Source organism: Rhodnius prolixus, unplaced genomic scaffold, assembly GCF_049639745.1.
Source record: "Rhodnius prolixus isolate KJV_2025 unplaced genomic scaffold, Rpr scaffold_2, whole genome shotgun sequence".
NCBI lineage: Eukaryota > Metazoa > Arthropoda > Insecta > Hemiptera > Reduviidae > Rhodnius > Rhodnius prolixus.
In genome coordinates this window covers 20528351-20549574 of record NW_027411592.1, presented here as the reverse complement: position 1 = coordinate 20549574, position 21224 = coordinate 20528351, and the positions used below count along the sequence as shown (strand labels likewise).

The 21224-nt window shown below is 32.6% G+C and overlaps 1 protein-coding gene across 2 annotated transcripts in view; it reads right to left on the bottom strand.

Moving 5' to 3' along the window:
• Positions 1-1422: 1422 nt before the first annotated feature.
• LOC141449255 (uncharacterized) overlaps positions 1423-21224 on the bottom strand; it is a 32200-nt gene continuing 12398 nt past the window's right edge. Inside the window, exons 9-24 of one of the 2 annotated variants that reach the window (XM_074118487.1) lie at positions 19371-19502; positions 18128-18477; positions 13886-14011; positions 13497-13675; positions 12851-13023; positions 12459-12640; positions 11122-11372; positions 10528-10821; positions 8715-8910; positions 8317-8626; positions 7253-7376; positions 4954-5121; positions 4727-4834; positions 4228-4356; positions 3372-3627; positions 1423-1623 (exon numbers count right to left, since the gene is read on the bottom strand). In XM_074118487.1, coding sequence (XP_073974588.1) covers positions 3407-3627; positions 4228-4356; positions 4727-4834; positions 4954-5121; positions 7253-7376; positions 8317-8626; positions 8715-8910; positions 10528-10821; positions 11122-11372; positions 12459-12640; positions 12851-13023; positions 13497-13675; positions 13886-14011; positions 18128-18477; positions 19371-19502 — 2943 coding nt within the window. In that variant the 3' untranslated portion in view covers positions 1423-1623; positions 3372-3406. Of the gene's footprint in view, positions 1624-3371; positions 3628-4227; positions 4357-4726; positions 4835-4953; positions 5122-7252; positions 7377-8316; positions 8627-8714; positions 8911-10527; positions 10822-11121; positions 11373-12458; positions 12641-12850; positions 13024-13496; positions 13676-13885; positions 14012-18127; positions 18478-19370; positions 19503-21224 lie in introns of those variants that run through there. The other variant, XR_012455420.1, reaches the window with a different exon arrangement.

The following is a 21224-nucleotide window of genomic DNA, read 5'->3' as shown; positions in this document are numbered from 1 at the left end:
AAGCAAGTATTTACAAAAATAAGAATTAAAATTAAGAAAATTAATGCATTCAATTATTACTTCGGTGGAAGCTGAGTAGAAAGAAGATGTCTTTACATCCCCTGTTCATCTTTATGAACAGGGTAGGAGCAATGGTAAGGAGTTCCAGAAAGAGGTAGCGCTAATTAGGAAAGATTCGTCGAAAGATGAAGTACGGTGTGACAGGAATATAGAGATCTGAGGGACAAGATCTTGTATTGCGTTAAGGTGGCACAAAGATGGTGGTAATAAGATTTCCTACAAAACTCTTTAAGTATTAACAACTCATTTAATCCTTCTTTATAACATGAAGTAGAGATTAAAATGGCTTTGTGTAGAAAAAAAATGAACCCACCAAAGAAGCGAACTCAACCGAATTTTTCTAGAAAAATGATCCAAAATAAACCACCATGAGAACTAGGTATATACAAAATTTGGAGGACATTTTTGGAGCTGTTTTCAAGGAAATCGCCAAAAAAAAAAAGGAAAAAAGGAAATGCATTCCGTAAATTGGTACGTCAGGTTGAAGAAGTTTAATAAGCTAAGTTTCTGTAAGGTACCCTGGTGAGAAGTTTAAAGTTAAATTTAAACATAAATTGTTGTCCATTAATTTTGGTGACTGATTCATAGTTTCAATAGGATAAAAAAATAATTGCCATTTCAGTCGTGATACATTTATTCTGCCTAGTTCCTAGGTCGAAAGCTCGGCAGAATAAATGTATCACGACTGAAATGGCAATTATTTTTTTATCCTATTTAAATATAAACGCAGTTTCCTGCGGGTTTACGATTTTTAAATATTTAGCTCATGCACATGCAAAAGACACACTTACAGATGATTTTCTGAAGACCACTTTTTTTTTGGACTCAGGAGATTTCTTTTGAAAACTAAAAATCGAAATTTTGACATGATTACAAAATTTATAATTAATTTAAATTTAATCTAGTAAGAGATATTAACTAAATAAATAAATTAAATAAGTTCAGAGTAACATAACAGGCAAAATGAGCCTTTGCTTGCGAAGCAAAACATCATGCCCGTTGATTTCTTAATAGCACTAAACTTTCTGTTTTTTTGAGCTGAACAGCGGAGGAATACTGTCAAGGTTTGTTCAAGTTGCAATACTCTATTCTTCAATCATACATTTATCCAAACTAGATTAGTAAATTTACACTTTTCGGTGTCTGAAGGAACCATTTTATTAGGAACTTTGTAATACGTAAACCTAATAAATTAACCAATCATTCGCAACAGTCAAAGTTACAACTCGACTGTCGCAGTAGAAGCTGCCATATTAATGTTTACAGTCTCAGACTCAGAATAGTTACAAAATTTCACTAAATATCGACATTTAAAAACCCTCTTTATATACTATTTCTCTTAAATAATCAATCTTACGATAAAAACACAATAATAATTGTAGATATTTAAACTTTATTGATTGTTTCAAGTCCACGGGGTATTATTATTAATTGATTATTAATAATATATAATTATTGATTTAATTAATGGGCCATACATCGTTACCTCCTGAACACAACTGTAATTTTTTTTATCCATTAACGGAAATAGTATTATATAAATGCCATCAAGATGCCGTTTCTCTAAAACAAAACAAAAAAGTCTAGTGAGAATTAGCTACTCAAAATCAAATACTACTCGAAATTCAGAATTTTTTAAAAACTATTAAAACGTAGTTGGTTGAAAGAGCATAATAATGTCATCGTAGCAAGAAGCATGTTCACTGTATTCTTGACTGGCTACTGACTTTCATTCCTCATCAGAGTGAATTAACCAGTTTAGTGTAGAGGATTTGACTTCAATTATGTTTCCTTTTCATCAAACAGATTAATCAACCTCTGTTTGATCAATTAAAGTCCAAAACTTTTCAAAGTTACAGAAAATATGATATATAAAACGACACAAAAATCAAAGAATTATCTAGCTCTGTGAGCCTTAATCACATTTACAACTTAACAAATTGACTAAGTTTTTTCTAAGTGTCTTTTTGTTAACGTGATTTTTTTAAGTGATGATTAGTAAGTGTTAAAGTGAAGTTCGGTTTTATAAATTGTGTTTAAGTTATACTTAGTTCGTGATAAACAGTTTTGGTGCGGATAGTGTTGTGAATTATTTTAAATTGTGTCAAGTGTCAAGTGATATTGGACTGGTGTGATCTGTTGAGATGCTGGTAAGATATTAATTAAATAAGGTAAGACTTTATTATGAATTATTTAATTTTAAATTTCAATTATGTTTTTATTATTTTGGAAGCAAATAACCTTTTATAGTGTAATTATTATTTACAAAATAACATTAGTGCTACATCTTTGCTACTTCAGGGTTAGTTTAATTCATTAACTTTGAATAGTAAAAATGTTTTATAATTTATTTAGAAATGTTTTTTTCCTTCAACTAAAAATCCAAAAGACCTCTTCTTTTAATCGACTGTAAGTTCTGAATAAGCGATTTTCCGCTTTTGGCAACTATTTTCTCGATATTATTGAAATCTACATGGTTAAAAAGTACAGTTTTTGACTAAGAACCCTCTACAACTGTCCTACTGGTCAGTTTGAATAAAATGGTACAATTCCAGATATTCATTGTGTTTGTTGCGTGCCAGTATGGCGAAAAGAGTCTCTTGTCAGTCTGTTAGGACCGTCCAAAGCAGTTCGCTACCGACCGTATAGTTTTAAATACTATATAATTTAAAAAAGTTTAATTGAACTCGCAATCTCTTTTTAGCCGTTTAGTCCTTTTAGTCAGTTACAGATATTATTGAGAATTGAGTTAGTGTTTTATCAAAACAAAAGGAATGCAAGTGGTGTCCTTCAACTGCCTAAGATATTTACAGACTAGTTGTTACAAGTTGCAAGTCAAACTAATTTTTAAATACCACTTTTGACTCTGAGATTTCAAAACGTGAATTTCCTGTGATAATTTTTGAAAATTTGGGTCTGTTTCTTACTTCCCTTGAAATTAGAAAGGTCCATTACAATCTCAATAATTTTACTGCCAGTTCTTATTAATTAATAAACTATTAAACCAAAATTATATATTCTTCATTATTTTATAGCTCAATATTAAATTCACACAAGCATTTGTGTTCTCAGCATCAGAAATATGGCAAAAAGGAGATCGTAAGAGAACATGTTTGATTAATAATTAAGTGGATTAAATTAGAACCAACATTTCTAGATGTACTTCAATCAGCTTTAACGGGATATGCAAATTGCCATAAAAATCAAAAGTATCTCCATCCCATTATTTAATTATTAGTATTTAAGGGCAGAATTTTAGAAACTTTTTCACATTTATTTTACATTAATATTGAAAAATTACTTATTCTCACCTTATAACGTTAGGCTTTAGCTAACTCATATATTCTTAAGTCTTGCTGAAATATCTATTTTTGTTGCCTGATTGGAACTGTAAGTTTTGGTCGAACGTATTATTTGCAATTAAGTTATCCATTGGCTTAATATCTCCGTCATATAATTTAGCTAGTCTTGCTTCTCCACTTTTTCTTTTGATAATCTCTTTAAAACATCGATCAATTAAAACCACCACTTGTTCAGCTATGGGCTTTACCGCAGATTTTTCATGACCTGGTAGTCAAAGAACAATTTAGTTGAATCTCCAACCAGGTAGTTTTTTTTTTATTCTATTTCTACGTACTTTAACAACGAAAGATAGTTTCCCACTAAATGATAGAAGATAAAACTAAAAAAAATTCATTAGTCAGAGAACTTGTATAATTATTACTTCTCTCGGCGAAAATTTGACGAATCTCTCTCTCTTCAACAGTGATGATGACATCTCTGAGATATATACCAGGTATGACAACTCAATAACATTTACATGGCAGCTCGACACTAGCACAATATACTTGAAACATGTAGAGATCGTTTGTTAAGAACATTAACAACGGTCTAGTGTATTCACAGGCATTGCTGGCCTTTTTTCTTTTAGGCGTTCTAGGTCACTGCCGGCTTAACAACTAAAGCAAATACTAAAGTGACATCGGATATGCAACTTCACTGATTTTTAAATTTTTCCGTTTATGCAGCTGTTTTTCCGATTAAACATACCATTTCCACAAAATCCGTTCATAGAGAACAGCTAGGGCCCAAATGGAAGCTACATGCCAAATTTCAAATTTATTTTTTTAATTATATTTACATATAAATATCAATTATTTTGTTTACCAGAATTTTCTTTCATTCCATTTTTATTTTTTAAGATTTTTTGAATAGCAGCCTTCGATACATTGCTAACAACGTTTTTAATCATTTTGTTTTTCATTTCTTCAACTTCCTTTATCACTGACCGAACATCTGAAATAAACAATGCTTGTTCATGAAAAATGAACGAGGTAATTCATGTTAGTTTGTTCAGTACACACTATAAAATATACAAAACTAAATCAGCTAGACATATTTTTAAACTGTAGAAATTAGAAGTTAGGTAAATTCTAAATTTTTTCAATTCCATTTTTACAATATCGCTATTGCTAATTACTCCTAAAAGATTTATGCTGGTGACAAAGCAGTATGGAATTATACTACAACAGATTCACTAAGATGTTAGCTTGCCTCCTAATAGCCACACAGAATTCACTCACAGAATTTGAGCATTTACAATAAAGTTTACAATATTGAACATTGAGCATTTAATGGTTACTTATTTATTCTAATAAAATATTACCTTGGTTGTGCTTGTGTGTTTTGTATGCTTTAATAACTTGATCCATAACGTGGTTAAATCCTTTCTTCACATTTTTCACAACATATTTTATAGTTTTTATGTCTAAATCTGAAAAAAAATTGACACGTCGTTGAATAATATGTGGAAGATCTTTAAAGAAAAAACTTCTGAGATAACATATGCCAAATTTAATTAAAAAAATAACTAAATGAGAAAGAAGTAATTACTTGGATAGTCACTGGCTTTGACAATATAAGACACATTAGCAATCATATCTTCATAATTATTCGGAAGCACGTCATCTACCGAAAATGGAATTTTATTCGACATTTTGCAATCCTTTCGTAATGGATTTTTTTCAGAAGGCAGCAGCAATTTATCTTCATCATTATTACCTAAACAATACATTTAGAATATTCTACATTCAAACAGAAAAAAATCTATAAATAATGCTTTCCAAATGAACTTAAGTTAAACAGAATTAAACTTTATAAATAAATAAAAAAAATACCTTTGTTTGCCATAATTTAAACAATTTAACGTAGAAGAGAATATTTACTGGAACTTACTGAATACATAATAACGGGCTGGATGCAGGAAATCTGCTCATTTTGTCAAATGGTTTTAAGTTTAATCTAGCGCGTTAAAAAAATTTAATTGAAAGATATATTTGACTAAACTAGAGAATAAGAAAGTGCTACCCCAAAATCACTAAAGAATAACTATTCACAACATTTATGTTGGAATAATATAAGAGATAGTTGCAGCAGTTTGGAAGAAGCTAATGATGGGAGTTTACTATACTGTTTTACTACATTGTTCTTGCTATTCTTCTAAGCAACAACTTCAGAAATCGTTAAGCAGCAGGGGTCCACCTCTAAGTTGATCAGATTTCTGCACGCTCATAGAGTGGTAGAACAAAAGCAGAAACCCCTTAGAAGTTTGGTGAGCATTGTAAGTAACCAAGATTTTTTAGCTAAAAATGTTTTTCTTGGTTCGTAACAATGGTTTTTTCCGAGGCAGGGTCGGTTGGCCCTGCGCTCAACCCCCAACCTGGAGGAGTTTTTCTACTTAATAATAACAATAAAAGATTGAAAATTGTAGTATTTATAAAACAGATTGGTGATACTATAAATACGTAACTGATAACTAACAAGTAAAGTCTGGATACTCTTCGTTCAGGTCTTTCTGGCCCTGTTGTAACTTTGCAAATTTAAGAAATTTGCTTGCAAGGAAGTCATATTTTTCGCAGACCAACTCTGGCCCATGATCAATGGGTAGAGAATCACTGCTGTAATCAGAGCTATATGCAGAGGAGGCCCTTCCCAGGTGTCAAATTTTAGATAGCGCTCTAATCAGCTGAAACGATCGGTTTTTATATTTTGTTTTAAAAAAAAAAGAAGATTATCCCGGTTAAAAATATTTAATCTGTTTGAATAATAATATTCTGGATGTACACACGGAAAATATTGGGGACTTAAAGAGAATCCATCCCCAAAAGAAAAACCTCTTCCAGACACTTTCCTAAAACCGATTTTCCGAAAAGTTAAATGCAAAACTGCTAAGCCGTTGAATGAGTAGAATAAAAATCAAGAAATCCTCACTTCGCTCACTCCTTTCAACTCAATCTAGGAATTTCAGCAATCATTTAAGTCACCTTAATGTTATGGGCCACTTAAGAAGTAAACTTCTTCGGAGGAAGTAGTCCTCCAAAAATATCCTTAATCCAATATTCCTTAGAAAATATATCTAATAAAAGTTGGGCAATATTGGAGCCATTTTCGGGAAAATTTCAAAAAAGTAAAAATTAATTTTCCAAAATGATAATTCCGGCAAGAAGAATTTCATCAAGTCAGTTCTCTTGGAGGTAGGTAAATGAAAATACAAAATTTTAGCCACTTATGACTACTCATATTTGAGCTAGATTCAAACACATAGTTATTAAAAACCAATTTTTGAACTGAAGAAACCTTAAAACAACTCTTTCTGGTAATATCAAAAACTTGGACACGGTTACAATATTCTCTCTTTGTTTGGAGTAAAAAAAAGTAAATAAACCTTGTTGCCCCAGCGTCAATTTTACTTCACACGATTCTGGCTGCAATGTTTGCACCATTTACTGCTTAATTAAGTAAATTGCTAATATAAAAACTAATTAAAACTGTCCGGCAGGACAGTTGTATGAGTGTTGATAACCATTTAACTGTTATTTTGGAAACTCCTATTGGTAGCTGGTTCATTAGGTTCTCATTTAAAAGCAGTATTTTAACTGCAGTTAAATGCAATAAAAGTTATACCAAACTGTTTTAAACATGAATAAATTGAGGAGATGCCCAAACTTGCAACTTAAAGAAATACCTAATTCTGTTAAGATCTACAAAATTACAAGACTTGAAATACCACTTTAGTATCACGGCATACTAAAGAGAGAATTAATCAGCATTTTTAGTATGAAATTAATAATAAATTGAAAAAATCTTTAGTTTGTGAATCTATAGGTACAATAAGAATTCAATAATCTCTTACCATGTTTAGTTGAAGCCATATATTCAAAGTATTGTACTGTATGAGGTCGATCTACCTCTGAAGCACTTTCCTTTACGCGAATATGCACTTTACATTTTTTATTTCCTTTAACAAGTTGCTGTTCCTAAAATAAATGTTACAAAAAATTAAATTCTTTGCCAGTACTTGGGTATGGCCGACCTCTGTCTTACAATAGTAAAGGCACTTATAGTATTGCTCAGAAAATATTTCGAAATTTCTAGATTAAGTACCTTAAAGCATAAACTGTTGGGGATTTCTTTTTTTTTTAACTACGATAGAGACAGGAAAGACACCATAGTAATATGACAAAAAGATGGAGAGGAGGATTATAATAAATAACAGCTGAAAGACAGATAGTAAAAATGTAACGATAGATAAATAAATTCTGAAAAGAAAGTAGCTGGCAAATAGTATGTAAAGAAAAAAAATCATCTCAAAAGAAGAACTACCTATAAAAAAATTATTAATAATAAATAAAAGATTTGAAGCGGTTAAATGTAGAAGTTAAAAAAAAAAAATGCATCTGAGTTTAAGGAGGAACTATTTGAAATAGAACGGTTTCGCCAAAAGTATTCTTTATTTTTGGATAGTTTGTATATAAAACCTGTTAAGATTACAATTAGATTCGCTTAGGAGATCTAAATGTCCTAAAAGACGCAGTTCGGCGGTTTAGTTAGCGTTAAAAAGAAAACAGACATTCAAAATTTGTGGAACGCATGAATGAACGAGTGTATTTTGTAGTGAAGAGGAGTTTTCTAGGTGAGTGCTGATCTAAATACTTGCACACAAGAAGTACTAGATCCAACAGTGGGCTTGTCTACAGGTAAATTTTGTTCGTATTCTTAGGCTGAACTTCCTATGGGGTTGCAAGATCCCGAAGAAGTGACTGACGTTCCTATAAGGAAGATGGGCTTCAATTTCTACTCACGTTAACAGTACGACAATAAGGATGTTACTTATAGTGTTACTTATGTTCTTCTAAATAAATTAATCATAAAAAAAAAAGTGATATTACAAAATATAATAAGATCACAATTAATTACCTTACTTTCTCTAGACTCGATTTTCTTTTTACGCCTACAAAGACTGTATAAAAAGAATGGATTCACAAAGCAGCATAGAGGTAGCCAAAAATTCTTTCTGCAAGCTTTATTTGTTCTACGCAAACAGCGTGATAAAATTTTGCAACACGGTAATGAGCAACATTTTCGTATCCATTCTGTTTTTAGAAGTTCTATTTTTAATAATGTGCACGACACACTCAACACATTGCAGAAGGCACATGGCAGTTTTAACAAAACAATGCCAGGCAATATACAAAAAAATAAAATATTTACAAACGCTTGAGCAGTCCTAGTAAGCAGTGAATAAAACAAAAAACAAAATATTAACTTTCACGATTTACAAACTGGCAACCATTATTTATTGTAAAGTAGGTTACTTTGGTAGTATTTGGATTTGTCTTGATCGGCCAGCTGGGCTGATTGGGAAAGATTGTGAATCTCTCACTAGATGCGTGAACGCCCAATATGATTCTTTATAATTGTCCATGTTTTTTGCTTCACATTCAAAAAGTAACCACATACCATAATTTGCTACCGTCACAAAAAACAATCCAATTAGAAATTTCAATAGACCTGAAATAGTAAGGTGAAAAAAGTTATTTACCTAATATTACATTATCCTCTTTAATGTAATCTCGTGACAAAGCTTTGCCCATTATTTTCTTTCACTCTAATTTGTATCATAAATATATTTTAAAAGTAATGGAAATGCCTTGACTGCTGATATCCGAAAATTCTTGCCCAGTTTGCGATAAAAATTTTTTTACATTGGTTCAAGGTTTAAAATGAACTGTATCACTCACAAGGAATTTAATTTGATGTAAATGCTGTCAATCTGGACATCCTAAATAATAGTTTTAGTTTAAAAAAGAAATTAAGTATGAAATTTAAAAAAGATTGCATAAATGCAACTACCTCCTCTAAAACATCTGTAATTTATAAAGTTTTAAAATTCAACTAAAACTTCATAAATGAATGGCTCTCCATAAATGATCTAAGCTGGATCATAAAAGCAAGAAGGGGATAATTTAGTTTAAATTACAAACGTTACGCAACAAGGGCGTCAATTCTCTGTTTGCTTTGCAACCTTTCACAGCAGGAGGATCTCTATCACTTCATTGCAATCTGTCCAATACTAAAAGATTATTGCGTACAGTGGTTTAAAAAGCTGTTCTTACCCGAATTGAATTAATAAACTATTTAAAAGGTTCAAGATTTTAAAGCTTTGATTAAATATTGTAAAATGGCTTGGTAATACAGATATTTCCTAGGCCAGGAAATTAATTTTTAATTTTTGCTACAAAACAGTACCCTGTACATTCCATTTTAGTAGTTCTAATAAAATTACTACTGGGTATTTATGTTAATTTAAAATGGATTATCTATTAGTTTGGTTTGCAAAAATAATTTTAAGTTAGAATGCAATTTTTTTTACTGATTTTAAATGTTTTTTATTAATGCCAGCTCCCTCTGATGGTGTATAACAAAGAATATTATCTTTATTTTAATATTCTTTTTCATATTTTGTTTATTATCTTTTAAAATTTGGCCTAATAAAGATTTTATTATTATTATTTTATAGCTGTTCATTTTCGTTCATTTTGAATGGTTTTGGTGTTTCATCCATCTTCACAACAGCTGAATCGGTGTCAGATATGTGGTGACAAGGGGACACATGCTTTATAAATGGAAGTCAAAAACACAAACCTGATGATTTAATATCAAACATGGATGAAAATCCAAAACCTTTCAGAATGAAATAATGGATGTGGTTAAATTTTATTTATAACAGTTTTACAAACTGATAAAGTTCTATTATTTTACAACCTCCTTTGCTCCCGACTTGAAACATGTTAAAAATTCATTTATTTACAAATATACTGATACAGCATCAAGAGATGTTTTTCAGGCCAATTGCTTACAAACACTAAACAAAAACTATTAATAAATCATTAGATATTTCAGTAAGATTTTTCACCTGACCAAAAGAGAGTCTGCCGAAGTTTTGCTGAGTTTGTTCAGACTTCCTTCTGAATTTTACTGTGAGAATTTTCACGAGAAAATTCTGTAGATTCCATTACCAAGGTGATGAAAGCGGGCATTAAGGGCTTATATTGTAGATATACTCTCTCTGTACATATTTTGTATGTGTTATGTGACTAAAACTAATGGAACAAATCAATCACTTACCCATAATTATAAATGTGGCATACACATAGCCGACGTAAATTAAAAAATCTTTGAGGACAAAAGGTGAAAATCCAGCATCACCTCGTTCATAGGCAGGATCTTCAGTATCTATTGGCATGGCTCCAAAAAAACCAGCAGCATGGTAATGTTCTAGTGACATGTGTTCACACTTAAGACCAGAAATTGATCCAATACAAGCGCATAAACAGTGCCACATGCAAATACAACGATCGTAATGCTGGACGCGTATTCTTCTAGTTGCTACTAATTCTTTCTTTTTGTTCATTAGTTCAACTATGGAAGGAAAGCATAATATTAAAACAGTTAAGCAATATTAACAGCTTGCGAAGGCAACTTTAATATTGTTGGCTCACTTTATTTTATTTTATTTTTTTAAAGTAAATACCAAATTAGTATAAACTTAACAAAAAAACTAAACAGAAATCACTAGAATCCATTTTAAATTCCTATAAGGTAACACTATAACCTTTTTGCCTATAACCTTTTTATGTATTTGCCAAAAATATATACATATGTACCAATAAGAAGAAATGAATTTGACATAGAATTTAGATTGAATAAATGTTTACTTACTGGAACAATGAAACCTAGTCGCAGGAAGTTTTCCATACAAGGATAATCTGTATTTATGTATTTTTTGAGGAGCTATATACACTAGTGGGCCTTCATTTTCTGTCCAAACCATGGGTATTTCTGGAGGACATCCTTTCATGCGTGGATAAAAAGCAGACGATGTGAGACCGTTGTTGGTCACCAGAATAGTAATTCGAGTTTGGTGTTCGCACGTAGCATCTATATAAATCTCGGACAGTTGTGCTGTGGATCTGATGTCATAGATTAGTAAGAAAACAATGTAAGAATGTTCTTTAACACCTACAAAACATGCATTTGTAGGAATATCCGCAACATATAAACAATTTTGGTGGTTGTGTCCAGGGCCGGATTTAGATGAAAAGAGGCCCCTAGGCTATTCCATTTATGAGGCCCTTTCGCCTCCCATTTTTAAGTTTGTAACTTATATAAGAGATAATAAAATACATCACTGCTGTGACATATATCAATATGTTAAATGAAACATGTTGTTATTAGTACTTTTTTTTTATTTTTAATGATTTAAGGCGCGTCAACATCTAAGGTTATTGGCGCCCAGAGCTTTTTTCAGTACACTGCCGGCCTCCGGACAGTGTTCTCTCGTTACAGGCAAAACTGTCCATCACTGGACAGTGAGCTGTAAGAAGCTCCTAGGAAGAGAAAATCTAAGGGTCAGCAGCTGGATTCGAACACGGGACCTCCGCGTGGGAGTCCAGTACGCTAACCTCACAGCTAATCCCTTCCCTTTGTTATTGGTAGTGTTTTTATGAATAGTGTAATTTTAATTTTGCTAACAATTTGAATGTAGGCCCCTCTTGATCTTGAAGCCCTAGGCTGAAGCCTAGTTAGCCTATAGGAAAATCCGGCCCTGGTTGTGTCCTTCGTAGCATGTTTCTTTTCTTTCAGAACATGGATTCCCACCCATCTTCTATATCTTGGGATAGAAGAAAGCAAATTTTCTTCAAAAATCTGATGAACTCTGAATTTAGAAGTGGAACAAACTCACAATGACGAATAAAATCTTTGATTAAAATAAGAAAAACTGTTTTGAATTCATTTATAGTAAACAAAAAAATTTAGTGCGGACGTCAAAAGACTCTTTTAGAGCAATAAAAATGTGTACTACCGCGGATTCAAGCAACAAAATCAACTAACATTGTGGTTAAATTCACGTGTGGCAAAGTTTGAAATATTCCTCTCATGAATCATGAATGCATATAAACTTTTTTATTATCAATTGACATAAATAAATGTTATTGAGTGATTACCAACACTTTTAATGGCGCTCTTGTTTTTTACATAGTCAAAAGCTAACTTACTCAGCTCTAACCAGTCCGTTTCGATCGATTGGTACCTCAACTTCAACAACGCTTTGATAAGGACCTGAGAAGTCTAAAGATAGAAAATCTCCCACTTCTTTGTGGAATTTAATTGGATCCTCTGAAACTTTGGCATAGTTTTCTAAAAAATATTTACCCGGCCTTCCGCTTCTTCTTGCTTCCTGAGAACAAGTATCATACTTAAATTAAAATTAGATAAATTTATCTACATTTAAAAAGGATTAAATCTATGAATAAATTTAATACTTGTTCATTTTTAACACTATATTTGTTTAAAATTAATTTATAAACGCATTTAATTTACATGAATTAAATCAATACCCCTTCAATCATATTCCATTTTAAAATTCTATTAATGCCTTTAAACTTACTATATCTTGTTTCCAAAGATGAGCTGGTTGATTAGCAAGACAGGTGCCCCTCAGATTGTCACAACGTGCAGGTTGCTTTGCGAATGCTTTAAAACCAACACCAGCTTTGTCACAGTCATCTCCATCGAATGTTATATCTTCTGATCTAACTAGTAAATACTCCTCAGGACCTCCTATGTATCCAAGATATTTTGTTTTAATAATACAGTCTAAACCAAACATAATCCAGAATAACAGCCAGTCTCCTCAATATTGCAAATAGTTCGAAATACTTTTTAAAATAAAAAGATATATACTTTGAGCAACATTAGATGTATAAAAAGCTAATGCAACTCATTCTATAAAATTAGAAATATAGAAATAATTTTTTTTTTTTTTTCCAATGCCATACATCATTGGCGTTCTGCCATTAGATGTCTCGCAGCCCAATATATTTTAGCTCCTGAAGAGAGCTCGTCAGTATATGTCGCAATCAAATGGGACAGGGCTTCGCACTCAAAAAGATGATCTCCTGTCATGTGCCCGTCCCCGCAAAGCACACAGTTTGGGTTGTCAACTACCCCGATCCTAAATAAGTGTGGCTGCATGTAATCATGTCCAGTGATCATATTAAATAAATATTTAAATAATAAATCAATATACATACCCAATATCTGAGGGAACTCGCGTATACTTTCTTTTGGTAAGGGACGTGGAATTAGAAGTGTTGTTTTCTGTGGATCCAAGCAGAACTGATCTGGACGAATGTCAGAAAGAGGTGTGTAGGTGAATACCAATGTCGGATCGTCTTTATGATTGACAATATGTCTGTTAAAGGTTCCTATGCTATAAACAGAATTTGAAAAATGTTTATTATTCTAAAGTTTTATTTAGATTGGAGAATATGACTTAAGTAAAAGTCATATTATCATCAATCTTATAAAATCCACGGGACGACTTTTTTATCGTAATAAGAAAGTAGGAAAAATACAAAGTTCTGCAACATATCCTTTATAATCCAAAATAGGATTGAAATTCCAAACAACTAGTACTCACTTGATATGCATTCCTTTGGTTAAATCTTCCCAATGACTATGCCCAGCTTCAAAGGTATTCTTATCAAATAATCTAAAAGATGTACTGTGGCTTATAAATGGTGTTTTCAGACGGTAAACATTGTACCTACAAATTATAAAACCAGGCTTAATCAATTCAGTTATTTTTAAAAGTTCTTCTCTCTATAAATAATTTCTACTAAAATTTTTAAGGGATTCGCGGAGGTAATTTGTAATCTTTATTTTATTTAAATATAAAGTAAAAACGTAAAGTAAAGTAATGCCTATTTTTCAGGCCGACTTGACATTCAACTACCAAATTAGGTGTCGTAGACGGAGGCAACTAGCAAACATACTTTACTGAAGCCTAGAGCGGGAATCGAACCCAGTACCACAATACATATTAGCTTTGTAGGTTTTGCCTTTAACCGCTCGGCTACCGTGGCGCCATATTTAAATCTGTGGCTTAGTGCAAGAAGTGCCAAAGTCAATATTTCTGGTTTTGAGAAATTTGGAGTTGAAAATAGACGTTAGAATTCACTTGTATATAACAAATAGTACAAAAATCCTAGTCACTCCTAGTTATGTACCTATTGAAATAATTTCGAATGCAAACTATTGACAGTGTTTTGTCGGAAAATGTTGGATAATAATGGGAAATCTCCTGACATTGGCACCTTTACTAGAAATTTTTATTTTTTATTTTTTAGACATAGACTATAAAGCAAACTTTTTTTTTATATATACGAGCATGAATTGATTTTTTATTATTTGTACAAACGTAAAACGATGTTATTGTTACATTTAAATGGTCATTTTATTTAAATTCTTCGTCACTTCTTTCACCAGGTAAAATATCTTCAGTTTCTTCGCTATTAGCTAACGACTGATAAAATGTCTTGCTAGTGTCGCTCAGAAATGTTGATAAAAATTTCAGATCTGAAACTTTTTTCCGAGGCAAAAGAATGGGAAACTTATTAATAGGGGTCAATTGTGTGATGGAAGATTTGGATGGAAATGGTTTGCTTCGGGGTGTCCTGCTTAATTGTAGAACGTGGAAGGGCTCTTCTTTTTTAAAGGTATTCTTGTAAAACATTTTACCCGGTGAATCAGCTTTATATTTAATCCATTTTACTTTCGCCCACTCCACACTTTGTTCGGAAGTGTTAATTTTGCGATGGATATAATCATTATTTAACAGAACATCAATTGGCATATTTGGATTCTGTTTCCATTATTGTTAGATAAGAAATACTTCTTCGTAAAATTTCGACGACTTTTTGATTTGTCAGGCTTCCTAATCCTTTGCACCACTTTATCTACTTCTTCAATTCTCTGCGCAATAAATTGATTCTGTGAATTGCCCGATAATTTGTAAAATTTTTGAAAATTTTTATTTCTTTGTTCTTCAATAATCTTCATAGAACAATTGCGCCTACAAGAGCAGGGTGGTTTCAACGCTTAGGCAGGAACAGTTTCGCCTGCAGTAGATGTGTATTCCAAACCTTGAATTTTTGCTGACATTCGAACATTTCTTTCCCATTGTGAACTATCGCGCCTCCGTTTTCGAGTAATTTCTTTTTCTTTTTGCTTTTTCTTTCCGCTACATAATTTTTTTGCTTTCTCTCCTTTCCCAGTTTTTTGCTTTTTTGTGAGCACCGATATTTGTTTTTCCTTATTATTTTTTTCAAATATATCAGAATCTGATGAAATATCACTTTGCTGCGGTATACATTCTTTTTCTTTAATCGAAGTTGAAGGCAATATAGCTCTTTCGTGTTTAAATTAAAAAAAAAAAATTACTTTTGGCAAAAACTACAAATAGTTAAGATTTATTAATTAGAAAAATTAATAAAGCGAAATTTCTAAATAAGTTACAAGTAATTTCAATAAAAGATTAAAAACAAAAAAGTTACAAGTAAATTAATTCAGTAAAATGGTATAAGAAAAAGAAGCATACTTATTTCATTCCTTTCTTGGCATAGCGATAAAATCTTCTTGCTCCTTGAATACATATCACTAATAATAATAACCACTACTAAAAAGAAATTAAATAAAAGTTAAAATTCCAAACTCGCAAGCGAAATTTTGGAGCACTAAACTGATGAAGCGCTTGAGGTTACGGAAATAATCAGCTTTGGTAGGCGGGAAACAGAATAAAAAAGCGGTAAAACATATCATTGCAGTGCAGCCAACATAGATTAGACGGAAAAATTTTTAATTCAATAAGTGCCAATGTTGACATTGGTACTTTTATCTCAAATATTACTTTAGGATTATGAGTCTATGTCCTATTTGGTTGTTCTGACAAAAAAAGATATTGATGCTAAATTTTGACATTGGCACTAGTAACTTTCAATATCTCAGTTACTACTTTGAATTTGACTTTGACACTTCTTACATGAAAAATTCTGATGGTTTATATATCAAAACCGACTTTAACTCATTTTTGCCAAAAACTGACATTGGTGCTTCTTGCACTAAGCCACAGAAATATATAATAACTTCTTTTTCAATCATATCCCGCTACAGGTGTCCAGTCGTACCTTCTGTTGGAGGCAGACCTACTCCCATTCTCTTAGTTCTGCCACTCTCCCATCCCTGCTCCTGCGCGCCTACTCGCGGAAACTTCCGGTGTAATCCCCTTGCTTTCCTTCTTGCTCATGATAGATACGTCATTTTCTTAGACCCTTTACTTTTTTCAAAACTTTTTTTTGTCTCCACATCACCAACACCTTTGTCCTCCCAGCTACCCTTTAGACCATCTGGTCACATCAGTCATCAGCTCAGTTAGGTTCCGTCCACAGCTAGGCTGCTTTGAGTACCTGCTCCGCTATGGCATAGATTGCTGTCTATCTTTCGCCGCATCAACTGCATTTTCCACTAGCGGCACGCTTTGCATCGCTTCTGTTCGGCTGTCTATACTTCCGCAGAGCCCACTGCTATTTACCGCAACCACTTCTGGACACTTCTAGTGTGGCCGTTCCCGCACCTAGTTCATACACTTCCGCTTTCCCTCCCCGATACTCCTGTTTGGGTTTAGGTCGTTGAGGTTCCCTAAGGACCCCCAGCTAGTCTCCTTTATCCTTGAAACTTTTCTATACCTCCTTCGCTTCTCTGCTCTTGCAATGCACACACTAACAACGCACAATCTTTTCTTCCTTTCCATTCCTCAGCTTCTTCTTTAGCGTGCACCAAGATTCTTCGCCACCTCGCTGGTGCCCGTATCTTCCGCTTCCTTCACCAAAGGTAAGCTCTCTTTACCTTCTCTTAGTTGTACATTTATTCTTGATTGTATACTTTACACACTGCTATCTACTGCCTATTTTTTACTGCGGGAATCGAACCCAGTACCACAATACATATTAGCTTTGTAGGTTTTGCCTTTAACCGCTCGGCTACCCCGAGCACTGCACTGCCCCGATTGGGCATATATTTATTTCCAGAGTGCTCGCCTTGGCTTCCGCCTCCCTCCACGCATCAGGGTATAAGCATACCGTGCTTTTTTATTGGATTTTTTTTAATTGTAAATGTTAAAGCAGTACTTATTTTTCAGGCAGACTTTAACGTTCATTAATTGACTAAAAAAGGATTACTAACTGAACAGTTCACTGCATAAATCGATTAACTCCACTTTTTGTGATATTACTATCTAATATTTATTTATTTCAGAAGCCATTTTGATTAACTTCGTGCTCTAATGTAAATCGCAATAATTCATCTCAAATTCAGTAGCAGATGCTGAATGATAAAGATAAAATTATTTGTATTTATATAATAAACAGAATTATAATTATGTACATCATTTCATCGCATTTCTCCATATTTTGTTTTATGAGGTTGATCAAGTTGTACAGTGGAACTGCTCGACTAACCCTGCTACAATTACGTCTATTATGCGTAAAATAAAGCCCAAAGCCGAGGCCGAGTATCGAACCATATGGAACAATATATTCCTGGATGTTCATATTTTGTAGTTGGGGAAAATTGTCAACAATTTTTTTTTGTTTACCTTTATTTTTCAATTGAAAATAAAATAAAGTACCAAGTCTAAAATTATTAATATTGTGGTTACGTGCAGTGCTGGATAATAACGCACAATTTATCTCTCTTAGCAAAAAAACATTCCTATCTACGTCGCAAATAATCAGTGAAGAATGATGAGCTGGCTTAGTCACAATCTTGCCACAAAATGGACGTAGAACATTCAATTGTAATAAGTATAAATAAAAATTTGCATTACCATAGTTCAGAAAAAACTAAACAGTGTGCACTTTCGTGATAGGTTTCCGGATCCGCACGCATTGGAGTATGTCTATCCAAACAGCTTTGACCTCCTCTAACTTGCGTACCACTTGATGTAATCTGCCTTTTAATGCGAGGTTTTTTCAAAGGTTTTCTTGGCATCTTTATATTTTTAGTATGATTCCATTTAACTGGAGCTGTTAAAGTAGTTGCTTCGTGTGCTGATGATAGCACTTCTTGGGTTATGTTAAAACGGCAATTCGCCCCTAAATCTAAATATGGGTTTATAAGGCGATTTATCCAATCACTTTCGTTTGTCTTTTTAACCATTGTGACAAAATGTTCCATCTGAAAACAAATTTTAGTTCATTATCTACCAAAAATCTATTTAGATGATTAAAAAGTATATAATTAAAATTGCCGATCCAAATTTGGATAAATCTAGAACGTTCGATTACTCTTAAATATTTGTTATGAACTTTCTGATCCTAATATGAAAACAGTTTCAAGCTTTGTCCAAATTGTTTTTTATCTCAAATTGCTATAAGAGTAATACTCTTTGGCAAATAATAGTTATGTGTACTTCAAACAGTAGTGAAACGCGATTAGTTTATCCGAGTATGCTGAATAATCTGGGACAATCATTATGACATTAAAGTTTCTCCTAATGAACTCTTCAGAAAATCGGACTTTACTGTTTCTCGATGTTTGGAGATACATCACTAAAAAAGAAATCCCTATAAAATTTTAATTGACAAATGGAATCGAAATGACAGTGTTATTTTCTTGACTAAAGTACTAAAATTGGAAAACCAACAATAAAGCCGTTATTCGTTTACGCAATTATAAGAAATGATAGCTATGACATTGAATCTCCATAACAAAAGAAGAACCGAATTGTCAAGCCCGTTCATTTATTTTTTAAAAATAAGAAAACAAAGAAGACTGAAGAAATCAAGAAGTTCTTAGAAGATGGATTCTTTTACCAATCTAGAATTTTGAGACCGTTTAGTTCATATAACATACCAACATGTCACTTTCTACAAAAAATTTCAAACTTATAATGTTTAATATATTAGCTACAAAGGTCTATTTTCGAATCTTCATTAAAAATTGAAATAAAAATCTTAACTTCTCATTATTGTTTATAAAATGCAATTATTACCGAACTGTGATCAAACCGACAAATGTCTGTTATCTATGATTTGACGTAATTATTTATTAAAAAATTAATTTCTCACCGGATTTTTCTCTCCTTTATTCAAAGGCATATTGAGCGGTTGAGCTAACAGCTTTGATCCCGCACTTCCGGGGTCATAATAATGTGTAAAAACTGATCGTTTCTCATTTGGTAATAAATCCTTCAACAATTGCTTAAAAAATAGAAATGAAAGTAAATGTTTTTATATTGTTTAAAATTGCGCTTTATAATTATTCATAGTAGGTAAATAGATTTAAAAATTATTAAAATGCAAGGATGATGTTTAGTCAAACGTTAGCAGAAGGCGGGTCCATTAACCTGGCGGCACTTTGGTTGAATTTTGAGACAAAACTTTTGCACCGAGCTCGAAACACATTGCACTCTTATGCACCACTAAGAAAAAATCTAAATTCGCAAAGGAAAAGCCACAATAAGCAATTAAAGTATTTTTTCCCGCCAAAAAAAAAATTTGGCCGGATTTGATTGAAACTTACTTCATTATGTTAAGTACATTTTGCACTCCATTGCACCACTTAAAAAAATTCATTAACTTTAATAATTACGGAGATATGGCCATTCAAAAGATCAAAGGAATTTGCCGCAAACACTGAATTTCGAACCGAGACTTAGTATACAGGTAGAGGAGAGCTAGCACCAGCTAGAACCACAAAAAAAATCTAATAAAATATGCACACATTCAGAAATATAAGGAATTAAAGTGCTAAAAAAAGCATTAACTTGGCGGCACTTTGGTGGAATTTTGGGTAAAAAATTATTGCACCCTGCTCAGAACACTTTGCACTCCTATGCAACACCAATAAAAAAGCTAGCGCCACTAAGGAAAAGCCTCAATTTTCCATTTAAAGTTACGCGCGAAATTTAAATTAAAAAAAAATCAGTTTTATTTGCGGGAAAATTGGAGCGCTTTTTTCCAAAATAGCAAGTACTAGTATTAGAACAACTAGCCCCACACAGGAAATGCCAAAAATTAGCATATTTTCAAAGTAATTTACAAATTATTCAACCGATTTTCCCGCCAACTTACCTTTAACCGGAAGTGCTCTAAATTGAATTGAAACTCATCCTATTTTGTTCATGGTAGCTAGCACTAATGTGCACCACAAAAAGAAATTTTGAATTTACACTAAAAGCTGAGATATTGATAATAAAAGATGCACTGACAGACGTGACCATTAACTTGGCGGCACTTTGGTGGAATTTTGAGAAAAAAATTATTGCACCCAGCTCGGAACACTTTGCAATGCCAATAATAAGCCAGCAACACAACGGAAATGGTAAAAATTCACCAATTGTACGCCAAATATAACTTTAACCGGAAGTGCCCTAAATTGAATTAAAACTCATTCCATTTTGTTCGTGGTAGCTAGCACCAATATGCACCACAAAAAGAAATTTTGAATTTACACTAAAAGCTGAGATATTGATAATAAAAGATGCACTGACAGACGTGACCATTAACTTGACGGCACTTTAGTGGAATTTTCAGAAAAAAATTATTGCACCCAGCTCGGAACACTTTGCAATGCCAATAATAAGCCAGCAACACAACGGAAATGGTAAAAATTCAACAATTGTACGCCAAATATAACTTTAACCGGAAGTGCCCTAAATTGAATTAAAACTCATTCCATTTGGTTCAGCTTAGCTAGCACCAGCTATTACTAGAATTTAAGTAAGTAGCACCTCACTGGATTTGGCATCATCCACAAATTAGCTTCTTCTACTACTAACTATTATTTTTATGAGGCTTTTCCTTGGTGGTGCTAGCTTTTTTATTGGTGGTGCATAGGAGTGCAAAGTGTTCCGAGCTGGGTGCAATAATTTTTTTCCCAAAATTCCACCAAAGTGCCGCCAAGTTAATGGTAAGTTGGCG